General features: G+C 43.0%; 1 protein-coding gene across 1 annotated transcript; it reads left to right on the top strand.

The window, feature by feature from the left end:
- The first annotated feature begins 786 nt into the window (after window positions 1-786).
- Window positions 787-13995, top strand: LOC121296703 (WAP four-disulfide core domain protein 1-like). The gene is made up of 5 exons (XM_041222473.1): window positions 787-1023; window positions 11014-11209; window positions 12475-12558; window positions 13177-13317; window positions 13931-13995. The coding sequence occupies exons 1-5, from the start codon at window positions 895-897 to the stop codon at window positions 13993-13995; spliced, it is 615 nt and encodes a 204-aa protein (XP_041078407.1). The 5' UTR covers window positions 787-894.
- The last annotated feature ends 956 nt before the right edge of the window (window positions 13996-14951 follow it).

Below are 14951 nucleotides of genomic sequence, written 5' to 3'. Positions count from 1 at the left end.
AATTAGTTAACATAATGTTGATCTACCAGGTGGCTCTTAAATTATATATTTTTACTTTTAATTTGAGCATTTTCTTTCACAGCACTTGGTAACACAGTTTCAAATCTTTTAGCAAAAGAGCAGTACAGCATGAGTACTAAAAGGAGCAGCTTTTTTAATTGTTTATGTCTGTGCCGTTTCTTTGTTGCACAGTGTCTCTCAATACTGCTGACAGGTGGAGAGGTATGCTCTTAAACAGATGCTTTCTCTGTTGCACAGTGCCTCTCAATACTGCTGACAGGTCGAGAGGTATGCTCTTAAACAGACCGTTTCTCTGTTGCACAGTGCCTCTCAATACTGCTGACAGGTCGAGAGGTATGCTCTTAAACAGACACTTTTGCTGTTCTCCTTAACAGCAATCACATAATTGCTACTTTTATAGCCAACACTTTCTGCATAATGACGGTGCCCCCTTTCTTGAAAATAAATACAGCGGAAATTTTAGCAAGCTTGGAATTTGTTCCCTTTTTTTCCCCAATTCAATACCCACCACCTCCCCTCCTTGACACACAAGCACTCCCACAATCGTTACACCATGCCTGCTGGCCTTTTTGAAGGGAGTGTGCCAGATGTGAGTAATGCAGGAAGTCTCTCTCTCTCTCTCTCTCTCTCTCTCTCTCTCTCTCTCTCTCTCTCTCTCTCTCTCTCTCTCTCTCTCTCTCTCTCTCTCTCTCTCTCTCTCTCTCTCTCTCTCTCACAGGCATGCCAAGAACATTCAGACTAAAATAACTGACTGCACCACCTGAACCAAGAACAGAATCACACTCTTTCTCTCCCGCTCCTATTTTCTTGTTTTTTTCCAATTACGTCTGAAGGGATACACTCAGAAGTCTTGGGGAACACTAACTTTGAGGAATGCAAAGCAGCTTATCAAAGAAACTACTAGCTGCAGGTCTTTGCATACTGGTGCTATGGTCATGTACTGGAAACTTGCAGAAATTACGAAAAAGGGGTCTGGACCAAAAAGTGCCAGATAAATATGGCGTGAGTACCTTTCAAAGACGAATTACCTGCAAGGCAGGGTTTTTTCTAAGGGCACCTCTTCTGTCTTTGAAGTGTATTAACCTTGTAAGGAGATAGCTCTAGAAGTTATTGCTGGACCTGAGTGGTAAGGGAAAAGTAAGGTTTACATTTTTTTTTTTAAGGTGCACATGCTGTAGTGGTCTTTTGAGTCAGCAATGCATTAGGTGGCACTGGGAAAACTTTAGATAACTTTAGATGACATATTAGCTGAAATGTTTGTGAGTTATTGGAGTTTTTACGTTTTCCCCAAAAAATAGTTTTTGATGGTACATTTTTACAATGTGTAGACAAATACCTAGGTTTGGTTCAATTGAAACCATTTGCCTCTTAGAAAAGCGATAGTTCTAAAACAGACTGCAGTTGTTTTAAATATTATTATTTTTCTTGAACTGTCAGGGCTAAAAACCTGTATTGATTTTGAGTGGAAAAGCATTGTGATACAGCTATATTTTCAAAGAATATTTTCCTTTAGTCTTTAATGACCTCCAATTCTTTTTGAAAGGAGAAAATTCCTTGTTAATGTAACAAAACTGCCTTTTTAACTTTATAAAATTAAAATTAGTTTTTGCTAATTGGAGTTTATGAAAACTGAAGCTATGAAAATATGCCCCAATACAGTATGTCACAATATATGATACTACAGTAGTACTACTAATGGCTTTGTGGCTACATTTTTTTTTAACTGCCAGCATTTTATAACACTGTCAGGCTAACACAATATTTTATTTTGAAGTCCACAGTAGCTACTGATAGCGGTACTAACATTTTACAGTCTAAAATCTCATTCTCAGGTATAGTGTTTGTTTCAGTCAGGTGTCTGGAAGGGAGTAAAAATGAAGGCTGGGGCTTTTTTTTTACAAGGCCTGGCTTTCATCTCTTTGTGGGAGGAATAGTAACCACTGCAGGTCAGTGTGGCTGACAGGGACTCCTGAGTATCTGCCATCCTCATAGGTGTACTTCTTGTACTGTACACATGTACTCCTGCCTGTGCTATTCAATAGGTTTTATTTTACATACACATATTTACCGCACAATTCAGTCAGCTGAGGCCCAGGAGGATGTTTTAGCTAATGGCTTTATTAGTATTGTGTGAACATGAAACAGACTATCAATGTCATTAAGCCTATCCAAATAGTACCACTTCGTTATAGAGAAATGGACCATCATACCATACACACTTAACACCCTAAGAAACGTGTGTCATCAAAGCCATGTGAATTCCAGTATGTTATTTCTGTCACGGGGACCCACCATATTACTGAGAAAAGTCATTCAGCATCCACACCAGAAACCTTGGGAAAACACAGCAGTACATATTACAAAAAAATTATTACATTCATAAATACTTACTCTACAGCAGTCTACAAGCATATTTAATGTTACACTAAAATATGAAGGTTACAAGTCCAGCCTTCTGTGCACTAGGGTTGCTACCTCTGAGGTACAAAAAACATAAGGTTGCAGATGCAACCCCGGTTCTCTGAAAGAGAAAATAGCCATCAACTAATGGGTATCGCCATCAGGTGATAGGATTATGCTGAGCTTAATATAAAAGCTACCTTCAGGCCTCCGTAGCTCTGATGTCAGCGCCCCGCCCCTTGGGTGCTGAATGACTATGCAGAACGTAGGAAGCCCAACCCCTTTTGCTTCAGGCCGCAAGGGCTACTGAAGCGAAGTCACTGCTTGATGGCTATTTTCTCTTTCAGAGAACCGGGGTTACATCCGCAATCTTATGTTCTCTTTCAATTCGAAAATAGCCATCAACTAATGGGCACTGTGTACCAAAGCAGTTGCGAGGGAGATCATGCGACAGTAGGACGGGATCGGTCTACATGTAAAAAATACACGGAACAGTGCCTCAGCGTGTGGTTCGAAAGACATATGTCCTAACACTGTTCTATGAACAGAGGGTCTTTAACAATACGATATCGTACCGGGATACTCTTACCACATGGGTAACACTGGAGAGCGTACTCAAAGAGTACAGCAATCTAATCCAGACTAACACTAAGTGGTCTCTTCCACAATCCTCCAAGACCGAAGCTCCAAAAAGTGGAGCAGAGGAATCCAGTACATTCAATCTGTAGAACCTCATGAAAGTGTGTGCCCCTGGTAGAATGCTCCTTCAATTGCCTCGGAGGGGAAAGGCCAGCAGATTCATAAGCCAGAGCAATGGCGTCCACTATCCAATGGGACAGGCGCTGTTTCACACAAACAACTGTTCAGTGTGTCCGACACCCCTTGTTTGTGTGCCCCTGTTGGTCCTCCGGAGAAGAGAAGGGAGGATGGAATGCCATCAACTCCACAGATTGGTTCATGTGGAATGGGGATATTACTTTCGGCAAAAATGCGGAGTTTGGTCGCATGGAGACTCTAGACCCGTCTCCAGCAAAGCGAGTGCAAGAAGGGCGCACTGAAAGTGCATGCAGCTCACTCATCCGTTTTTCTGAAGCAATAGCCAGCAAAAACACAGTCTTTAAGGACATGAACTTCAGATCCGCAGTGTGGAGTGGCTCAAATGGGGCTTTTGGAAGGGCTTCCAGCACCACATCAAGGCGCCACGAGGGGAGGCTAGATGTCCTGGGAGGACGCAGCCTCCTCGCACCCTTAAGAAATTGGGACACCAGGAAATGGTTTCCAGGCGATAACCCATTTATACACGTGTGACAAGCAGATATGGCTGCCAGGTACACCTTCAATGTGGAAGGGGACCTACCGTCATCTAATAGTTTCTGAAGAAACCGTAAGATAACTGCCATGGGGCAGGTGACTGGGTCCTGGCCCTGGGCCAGACACCAGACCTGAATTAACTGCCACTTATAAGCATATTGTGACCTGGTAGAGGGAGTTCTCGTGAATAGTGGCAATAACTGCCGATGACAGTTCTAGAGCTGACAGGCGTTCCCGTTCAGAGGCCAGACCAATAGTTGAATCAGCTGGGGGTTCGGGTGCCACAGATCACCCTGGGCCTGAGAGAGTAGATGGCCGTGCAGGAGTTGCACCAGGGTCAAAAACCAGGTCCTTTGGGGCCAACAAAAAGCTACCAGAAGCACTGTAGCTTTCTCTACCCTGACCTTCTCTAGGAAGGCGGGGAGCAGTGATATCGGTGTGAAGGCATATAGGAGACAAGCGGGCCACTTGTGGGCCAGGTGTCGACTCCTAATGGACTGTCGAGGTCTCTCATTGAGAACCAAAGAGAGCAGTGTGTAGACTCCTGCGAGGCGAAAAGATCTAAGTCTGCTCTGCCAAACCATTCCCAGATGCGTTCCAGACGCCATTCCGAGGCCAGGGGACCTGTGGTTCAGTCAGCCCGGTAAGTGGACTGCTCGAAGAGAAGCCAGCCAGGGCTGCGACCACAGTAGCAGCCGAACCGTCATGAGGTGAAGGCTCAGAGTTCTCAGGATGCCCTGGCGGTTGATATATGCCACGATCATGGTGTTGCCTGACCACACCAGCACGTGTTTGTTCCAGACCACTGGAAGAAAGTGCTGTAGGGCGAGGTCTACTGCCCTGAGTTCACTGACACAGCACCATGCTTACCATCTCTCTCAACCTGAATAGGGAGAGGCAAGACTCTATTGCGGTAACGCTCTCAGTTGTTAATGTGGCCTTCATAGACACTGAGTCTAGGTGGAGGCCCAGAAAATCTGATTGCTGGCTTGGCGTGAGGCGACACTTTTGCAGATTCATCCTGAGACCGAGCCACTGGAAGTGGTCCGTGACCAACGCTGTATGTGAAAGGGCTTGCTCCTGTGACTGAGCACAGACAAGCCAGTCGTCTAGATAATTCATCAGTCGAACGCCCTGAACCCGCAGGGGGGCCAGAATGGCGTCCATGCACTTGGAAAAGGTGTGAGAAGTAAGGGACAAACTGAAGGGGAGTACACAGTACTCTTAGAACCTGCCCTGAAACACGAAGAGAAGGTATTTCCAGTGCCCAGGCCTGATGGGTATGTGAAAGTACGCATCCTTCAAGTAGACGATGATACATGGCGTTGCGTGAGCATCTTGAAACGTAACACCTGAAGATGTTTGTTCAGAGAAAGTCTCAGATCCAAGATAGGGCAGAACCCGCCATCCTTCTTGGGCACTAGGAAGTACTTTGAATAGAACCCCTCCCTGCAAGAGGAGGGATCTACTTCCCGAATGGTACACTTCAAGAGAAGTGCCAGGATTTCTGTGTTGAGAGCCGCATGCTGGAGCAGGTACTTCACTGCAGTCACTATCACCCCCCAAAAGGGGTGGTTTTAACTAGGGCGCCAGCTGCTCATCTTTGCAGGCTGACCGCTCTGCTGGGCAGGTGCTGCCGGGCGTGCCCCCTACAGAGGGGGAAGCCCTAGCAGGCAAGGCAGGATTCCGTGGAAGCAGCCAGGCATACTGCCTTGATGCCTTCCTGGTCTTCAGAGTCCTCTGAAGCATCTCCTCCACTGCGGGGCCAAAGAATATAGCCAGGAGAGATAAGGGCGTCCAGGAAAGAGGACTTGTCCTGCTCCTGAACTCTAGTCTGGGAAAGCCAGATTTGCCGTCTGGTGACCACCAGCGCCGCAAGGCATCGGCCCTCTGCTCTGGCTGTGAGCTGGGCCAGTCTGGTGACTGCCTCAGAGACCTGGTTCAGCTCTTATCTGTGAGCCACCATGACCATATCAGGGAGCTCTTTAATAAGGATGGCCTGACAGAGAGCATGCTCGACACATTGGAAAGCCGGGCAGCTTGGGAGCAAGTGGCTTATGCCTTCTTGAGGTGCGTCTCTGTTGTCCGACACTGTCTGTTAGAACATTGTAGGTCCTTGGCTGGTCCAATGCCTGGTGCCCATACGAGGGACACAATGGCGGAGTCCACCAGGGGAAAGCTGCCAAGGCACCCTCCGCTCCCTGCATGGAAGAAAAAACCCAAGCTCCAGCCACCGTGCTAGGTGCTGAAGCTGGGTTGGACTAGGAATACTGGATCTCCCTGACAAAGTCGGGGAAAGGGGGCAGTGTCCTGCCCTGTACTGGCTTAACCAAGGAGAACCAGGAGCCCTGGAGCTCCTTGTCTCTGGGCCCTTCCACCCGTACACGTTGAGCCGCTCGCTCAACCAAAGCCTCAAACGTTGGCCCTGGAGATACCTCCGGTTCCTGTTGCAGCTCATCCACCGAGTTGCAAGAAGGTCCCTCCTGCACAAGCTCGTTGTCACCAGGCGCCTGCAGAGAGAGGATGTCCTCTTCATAGTCTGAAATGGCCTCAGGCTCAATCTCAGGCTCAGGCTCAACAGTCAGAATGGGCGGCCAGGGAACCGGCGCAGCAGTGGTGCCAGGGGCTGATGACATACTCAACATGAATGACTGTTGTCCCATCACCACCTCCATAAAACGACCAATCTGGTCCGTGAGGGCCAAGATCCCGCTAGGCTGTTTGTCCCTAGGGGACTTGGGGCATGCACGCTTCAGCATGGGAGGTGAACGCTCCTTTGGAGGGGATCGCCGAAGCTGCCCTATGCTCCTGGTAGGTGAGCGAGAGCCATCTCTGGAACTTCCCGCAGATAGCGTAGAATGCTCTGTTAGACAGAGCCGAAGCAGCATTTTTTGGACCCAGGCATGAAACACATAATTCATGCGTGTCCTCTGGGGGCATTTTTTGGCTACAAGAGCCGCATTCATGGAAAACGAACATAGCACACAGCACTTGTCCGGATTGCACGGCGGGTACAAATGTGCATAGGACACAGGAGCGGGTATGCGCACGGGATGCACGATAAGTGCATGGGCACAGAACAGATGTGCACCGATGAGTGCATGGGGTACTCGGATGTGTGGGTACATGGGCACAATGTGCACGGAGAGTGCACAAGGCACAGGTGCGCGGGTCGATGTACCGGCACAGATGTGCACAGGAATGCACTGGCACGGATGTGCACTGGCACGGGTGTGCACGGGGTGCATGGGCACAGAAGTGCATGGCTACACGGAGGTGCACGGATATACACAGGGAGCACGGGCACAGATGTGCCTTATATGCACGGGGTGCACAGTGCATGGTGCATGAGATGGCACGGGTGTGCAAGGGTGCACGTGCGCGCGTGTCGCTGCGAGGGTGTGGTGAGACACACTTGGGGAATAATCCCTCAGAAAATTAGAATTTAGATCGGGCGATCTAAGCCAACACACAGGGAAAAAACTCTTTGTGCAGCTAGTGTCTGGAGTAGGCTATGGTCAAATAAAGACCGCTGCTGAGTGTCTAGCAGGCTATGATCTAAAAGATCGCTGCTGCAGTGTTCAGTCTGGCCCTGGGCCAACACACAGACACCTCATGTTTCTCTCTGAAAGAAAGAAAAACAAATATTAGTACTAGTAATAAAATATACAGGTAAAAACAATAAACTCTCAAAGTAATAAATAATTATAGTAAGCGAGACAGACTCAAAGAGTCAGCAAGCTGAAAAGAGCGAGAACGCTCGAATAAGCGACTCAGTCGAGTGCTTAAGGGGCAGTGCCAGCCGGCACATCGAGTATGAGAGCTAAAGGAGTGTGCAATTCAATCGGGCCCAGTGAATTGAGGCCCGCACTCAGCAAACGTAACTAGGTTTTCAGTGAGATAAACCTGGGGAAGGGGCAGCTGCCAGCTTCCCATGTACAATTAGGCAATGGAGGGTACAAACACTTACTTTTTTATTTTTTAATAATCAGAGTGTTGTAGAACAACAAACAGATTACGCTCAATCCCGATCAGCAGTTGAAAGGAAAAAAAGGCTGGGCTTCCTACACTCTGCATAGTCATTCAGCACCCAAGGGGTGGGGCTACGGAGGCATAAAGGCAGCTTTTATATTAAGTTCAGCATGATCCTATCACCTGACGGCAATCAGGTGACGGTGACCGGGACATCTGAATGGAAGGGGGGCTGTTAAAGTTTAAACTATCTATAGAAATCCTAGATTCATCCAATAGGTAACATTGATAATGTTACTACTACAGTATTGACAACCAATTCATATTTTGGATAATATTGAGGGGATAAGATTAAATTCCACGATCTTTTAGAGTCTTGTGAAGGCTTATTGTAATCCTAGGACATCTTTTTCAAATCCGGGATGCCTTCTGCCAGGTGTATAAACCTACAGTCCAGCAAATCAACCCCAAGAGTAACAGCTCTCTGTATGACATTTCCAGAGTTTATTAGCCGTGAAATATAATTTTTGGTTCCCTCGCAAAAGCTTCTGCATTAAATCAATATGTGTAGCACACTTGCACTGGCTGTTACTTATAACTGACCAGGTGGTACACTTGGGAATATTCCAGCAGCTAAAACAGGCCGGCTGGTCAGCTCACATTATAATGAATGACCCCTGAAGCTCCTTGTCGACTAGCTGTGTCTGGGTGAGTCTATAGCACAGGGCTGTTTGATGTGGGAAATCTGCTAAAGACCTGCTGAAAAACTGAAACCAAGATGTAATGAAAGAACCTTGCAAAATGTTAAGATGGCACCTCCACACTCCAATTAAACATGGAAGTAGTTGAATGAATGTATGGTTGTTTTAATGTTGTCAGTACAGTATAAATAAAAATAGAGGTTTTTTTAGATTTGGTCTTAAGAACTTAAAAACATAAGAAAACTTTAGGAATGAGAAAAGGCCATTCGGCTCATCAAGGCTTGTTACTTGTTAGCACACAATTCTCCCCTACTGGGGGATCTAATTAAAAAGCACAGAATTTAGTCTTTTTTTAAATGCGCCCACTGTTTTAGATCCTACTATGTCACCTGGTAGGCTATCTAGTGTGTTTATAACTGTCTGTGTAAAAAAAGTGCTTCCTACATTCTATTCTAAGCTTACTTTTACTCAGCTTCCACTTATGCCCTGTCTTATACTCTCTTTGCTTAATTTGAAGTAGTGTCTTGGGGTAACTTTATTCTATTTATGATTTTATACTTATAGGCTTCAATCAAGTCCCCTCTTTCCCTTTTTTCTAGGCTGAAGTGATTTCATTATTTAAACCAGGGATTCCCAAAGTGCGGCCCACTGGCCAAATGGAGCCCGTGAGGACGTTTGGTGCGACCCCCCCTAAAGACCACCCTCAACACCCTCCACTCTTTTTTAACCATTTACTTTATTTTTACATTATTTACAAAATTTTCGTTAAAAAAATGTGCATGTAATTTGGGGGAAATTAATAACACACAGCAACCAAAGTTCATAGAAATTCCCTAACATACATTTTTTAAATGTTTTGGATCAAATCTGGACCCTCTCAAGCCATTTTATTAATTAAGTTGTTAGGGTCAATATTTGTGCACTGTCCCTTTAAAAAAATTAATAACGGCACCTATAGTATATTTGCCGTGCTAAGGAAAAAAAAAAAAAAACATGGAACCTCCTAAGAAAAGAAAAGGCGCTTATAGTTTTTTTTAAATTATTATTTTGTCGTCTCCTATCGCTTTCCACGGGGGAAGATACTGAATAACCGTAATGTCAAGACGTGAAGGTACCATCCAAACAACGTTAGATTACTTTATATGCAGATGAAGTAGCTAGCTAGTTTCTGTCTTGAAACAGAGCGACTGCAAGAAACGTTACGGTTCAGGAAACAGGCAATTTTTCTGTTGTACATTTTATTTTATTATTTTAAGAACAAAACTGTATTCAGCTTCAATTGCATCCGGAAAATGTTATTTGTACAGTATTGTAGTTTTGGTGTTCAACTTGGATCTTTTGTTGGGGAAAGTACTACTGCAGTAACAGTACCGGCTACAGTTTAAAATTGTTACTGTTACATTTCTTTTTCGTATAGTGTTTCTGAATCAGACTACAGTTAGGATATTAAGTAGCAATCGTATGTAATTGCATAAAAAGCGCCGATGTAATAGCAGATAATTTACGAATAATTAATGCTGCACTTCAAATAGAAATGTGTGATTATTTCGGTGTACTCCGAAATAAAAAAATTAAAAATATCAAGGTAAAATACCATAATGTCTGTGTTTTATTTCTGCACATTTACTATGGAAACAGCTCTAAATGTCCACACCATGGGGCGATTTACATCATTTGTTTAATTCGAACTTTGCACATCTCAAATTATTTGTAGACATTCGAATTAAGCAGAGTTCACTGTACATATATTCAGCTCTTAGTGAAGTGGTTAGTTGCACAAGTCAAGACGCATTCTGCCTCACTACTGAAGAAAATAATTTAATTGGTATAGTTTGAAGAGTACCTATTTCTGTATTATCTTCTTTAATTGCTGTGACCAGGACATGTAAGATGTGATAGCATGATATTGGTGCTCAAACCTAAGCATGTTATGGAACCAAGACACAGGATACAATACAAATACATTTCAAAGCTACTGGTGTTGCATTGGTAATAATATACATTCCTAATTTAAATACAAAAATATATAGGAAATAAAAAGGCATGATGTGTGACATATTTCGGTTTCATGAGTGGTACCTTTTCTCCTGCAGCCCCCCCCATCCCATGCAACCTCCGGAAATGGGCCCTCCATTACCAAACTTTGGGAACCCCTGGTCTAAACCTTTTCTAAATTACACATTTGTGGATACACCTCTAGTGCTGCTTAGCAAATTGTCTGATACCCCTTGCCAAGCAGTTTGAGTAGGGTCTGTGGTCTAGAAAAATGTATTGCTGGTTTGGTCACTGTACCGTTAGTGAAAAAACGCGGTGTTGTCTTCATCTCCTCGTTTAACACTTCCTGTTAATTATCATTCCACAGAAACAAATACCTGATAATCAGTCCAGAGCCTTTATAACGAGAGCCATATCTCCACTTTCAGAGGACCCATATCAAAATGAATCTGTCTTGCATTAAAGCTTGTGCAATTCCTTAAAAGGAATTGGTTCTTTGGTCTACTTTGCTGTTCAGGTTCAGCTACTACACAGTGCCACCTGCTGTGCATATAAAGAATAGGCTCACCTCCAGAGCCCTGTAGGTAATAAAGGCCGGTCCCTCTCTCTGCAGCATTACGAGTATCCAAACCAGCCGCAGTCGGTGCAGTACCAAAAGACCTACCGCTGCCCCCCGCCACCTCAGATGCTGCCGGAGCGTGCCTGCGAGGTGCCCAGCTGCAGGTCCGACTCCGAGTGTGAGCGACACAAGCGCTGCTGCTACAATGGCTGCATCTACGCTTGCCTGGAGTCCGTGCAGCCACCTCCGGGTCAGTGGCCTTTAATAATGGAAACTCTAGCTAACCAAATAATTAATTACACCTGTTGTGCACATCCATTTAAATATAGATCTTAAATATGCAGTTTTGAAAGAAGCACACCTTATAGAAAACATACTTTTATTGGTAACACTTTACATTAAGTGTTTCTAATTACTGTGTATTATATAATAGTTACTTAGTAAATGCATATGTACTTACACAGAATTACAATATTTTTATGCATCGTTACACGGTAAAGGGTTAGCTTTAGGTTTGGGTTATATCGTGCAAAAAGATTGACCCATTAAGTACATTGTAACTGCATAATGACATTGTAAGTATACATGTATTCACTAAATAACTACTATGTAAATACACAATAATTAGATACACAGAGTAAAGTGTTACAGTTTTATTTTAAAACACTTGTGAAATACACTGTTCGTAAAACATGCTTTCAGATATGGTTGCACTTTCTTGGTAATTTTATCTGGAAGGTGACAATCAGTACGTTTACCTGACAAAACGTTTTCTTTGAATCAGAAAACTGATTTTCTTAAAACGTCACTTTTCTGTGTTTTCATGATTAACGACAGAAAATCTAATTAGAATTCAATTGTATACATGGATTGAAGTTTTCAGAAAAAGCAAGATATTTTCTCATGCAAAGTTGAAGCCTAAGTACTATTTGAATAGATCGGACATTTCTGCTACAGAATGGAGACCAATCCAATAACTAAACTGCTTTATCGAAGTGTCAGGTCATTTTAAAACTGGAAAGCATTTGTTGCTTCACTAGGAGCAAATGGATGCATGCACACTGACTGCAGATTATTATTATTTTCTGTTTTCGAAAACCACGTGCAGGAGAAAAGTGTCAAAGTGTGCACATGCGCAGTATGCTATTTCAATAAGTTTTCCGAAAACTGTTTACATGATATACATTTTGTTAGTTTTCGGAATTTAATCGGAAATTTATAGGTGCTGTTTTCCGAAAACTGTATTTACATGACATTTGATATAGGAATTAGTTTTTCGAAATATATTGGAATTCTTATGCTCATGTAAACGCACTGATTGTCACCATGGAAACTCAAGACCTGCTCCTGAACTCAAACATAAGAGTATATGAAAATGTGAATGTTATAAAAGTTCAGTAATAACGCCCAGCATGACTGCAAACATCATAAATAGGAAAGGGGGCCGTAAAAACAAAAGGATGAATTGTCTTCTCCCAAGATGAAGGCAGAAGGAATGCTCTTTCTTTTTTCTAGTTCTTGATTGGCTCGTGCAGCCTAAGCCCCGGTGGTTTGGAGGAAACGGGTGGCTATTGGACGGCCCAGAGGAAGTGCTTCAGGGTAAAAAATACTGTCACTATTAAAAGAGATAGCAGAACAGATGATCTGCATTTGATTATAACTCACCACGTCTGTGTGCAGTAAATACCCCATGAAGAAAAATATGCAAATGCTATTTCTGAAAGAAAAATATATTCTGAGCAAAGTTGAAATAACAAACGATTATGGTTATGTGATCAATATTTTTTTTGTATCTCAGTTATTTGATGTAATGACAAGTTATTATTGATAATCGTATTGTCAGTAAAAGGGATAACTACCTCTGGTTCTGAGATATTGTGTTACGTTTTATTTCTGTACAACCTGTATACTTTAATGGGGCAACAGGACATTCAGGTAATCCAGTCTCCTCTTTATTGTGGCAGACCAGTGTATGCTAAGCAGACAATGAAAAAAAAAAGAATACATGAGAGAGAAACAACTACTAACTAGGTAAAAGATTGAGTCTTGCCATTATCCCCAGCTGAAGTCTAGTTCATCAAGATTGGTGCTATAACCTTGTCCTACCAGCAGGGGCCATCAGTATCTGAAACCACAAGGTCTCAGAGCTACTAAATAAGCAGGTTGTGGCTGCAGTGAGTAAGTAGCGCTGTTCTGATCTCCCCCTGTTTGTTTCAGCCGAAGTCTGCAGCACAACAGAGGATGGGGACGAGCCCCTGCACTGCCCCACGGGGTACGAGTGTCACATCATTCACCCTGGGAACCCTGCAGCTGGGATTCCCAACCGGGGGCAGTGCATCAAGCAGCGTGAAAACTCAGGTCAGCGCACACAGACACTGCACAGCCACATGAACAGGAGGGTTCAGTCTAAAACAGTTTCTTAAAGAGACCACAGCTAAAATAAGTTCAGAAATATTACCAGGTTTTGCTACAAAGGTTTGCAGTTTTTAAACTAATTATATTACATTTGTTTCATTTTAAAACAGATGGTACTACATTTGATTAATGAAAGATCTCAGTTCGTATGCCTTAGTTGCAGGAAATTTACTCAGCAGTGTCTTGAGGGTGAAAACAAAGCTGAACACGTCAGTGTAAAACTAAAAATTTGAGCAATGACACTGCTCAAAATGATTTATAATATTTAAAATGTAAAAAAAATAAATAAAAGGGCAGAAAATTGTTTAGAAATGTCCATTGAACTAGTTACTTTTTGATATTAATAAGAAACAGGTGTAATTACAAACTGCTGTATTTAAAGCATGACTAGTGATAGCTTTCATTTTTAGGTACAACCCAAGTAAAGTTGTGAAGACTACATGCTAGTCATTATGATTTTGAAAAGACAAGCGGCTTCCAATAGCTGTTTTTATAGTGAATGCCATTATTTACATAACAAGCCCAACTTTCACTGGCATGTCTTTATTCTTTGCAGATAGATGCAGTTTACGACATAAATACTTTAAAGAGTACAAAGATTATCTGGGTAAGGTGCACTGAAATCCTGAACATGCGGAATTGCTTACTCAAGCTACAACAGATTGAGGTCTGCCAGGCTCTTAACAGATATACAGTACCATCCATCCAGCAGATATTTGGGATTTGTCACTGGACGTATTGATTATGTGTTCTGGCAATAGCAATCTACTAGTCTTTCCATGTCAAATCAACATACTAGTATTTTGCAGCAAGACATCATATAGATGGATACAATGCCACATAGATATGGAGCCATACAAAATAACATAGTTTTTGCGGATGTACTGTATAGTACCAGCTACAGTATAGTCATTTTAAACAGTAGTAGCGTGGATAGATCAGCCAAAGTGTCTTTAGACAAAGCCAGTGCCATCTAGTCAACAGTATTAGGGACCTGGTTCATTTGTGTTATACACTGCTGTGCTCTAGATGGGTCTGGCTCCTTTTCTCATAAAGATGTGTTAGCTGATCTAACCTTGGTTATTATGTCTATGCCAGACATCTGGAACAGAAGAGCAGCTCCAAAACGCAGGAAAAAAGAAAATATCAAAAATGAACAAATGAACAAATACATGAATAAATACATGTTTGACTGTAGCAATATGAACAAGGGGCAGTAATAAAAATGTAGACCACACATCATCTAAATGATCTGGAAGTGGTTATCATACACTCCTATACATTATATAACATTGACGTGCAATTTTGAAAAAAGTGATATCTGGAGGTCTATATTGAAAGTTTTGTTTATAAGGCATACTTTCAGGTGGCTTTGGACTTCCTAGATCATTTCACCTGGATCTTTCAACACCTTCTTTCCAGGAGCAACCGGATGCGTCCCCTAAAAACTCTGCAGCCAGTAACATTGAAATGACCTAGGAAGTGCAGATAGCAAACAATCTGAAAATAAGAAATACAAAGAGTTCCCAGTTTAAACCAACAGATGTGTGAAATGATAACATTAGCTATAACCACTT

This window comes from Polyodon spathula, chromosome 21 (assembly GCF_017654505.1).
Source record: "Polyodon spathula isolate WHYD16114869_AA chromosome 21, ASM1765450v1, whole genome shotgun sequence".
NCBI lineage: Eukaryota > Metazoa > Chordata > Actinopteri > Acipenseriformes > Polyodontidae > Polyodon > Polyodon spathula.
The sequence above is the reverse complement of the archived record's forward strand: the minus strand, read 5'-3'. Positions and strand labels throughout refer to the sequence as shown.

Excerpts from the sequence above, each read along its gene's own strand:
- LOC121296703 (XM_041222473.1), top strand. The coding sequence starts at position 895 with ATGCAAAGCAGCTTATCAAAGAAACTACTAGCTGCAGGTCTTTGCATA. Across the intron at positions 1,024-11,013 it reads AAGTGCCAGATAAATATGGC|CATTACGAGTATCCAAACCA; the intron begins GTGAGTACCTTT and ends CTCTCTCTGCAG. Across the intron at positions 11,210-12,474 it reads GTCCGTGCAGCCACCTCCGG|TTCTTGATTGGCTCGTGCAG; the intron begins GTCAGTGGCCTT and ends TCTTTTTTCTAG.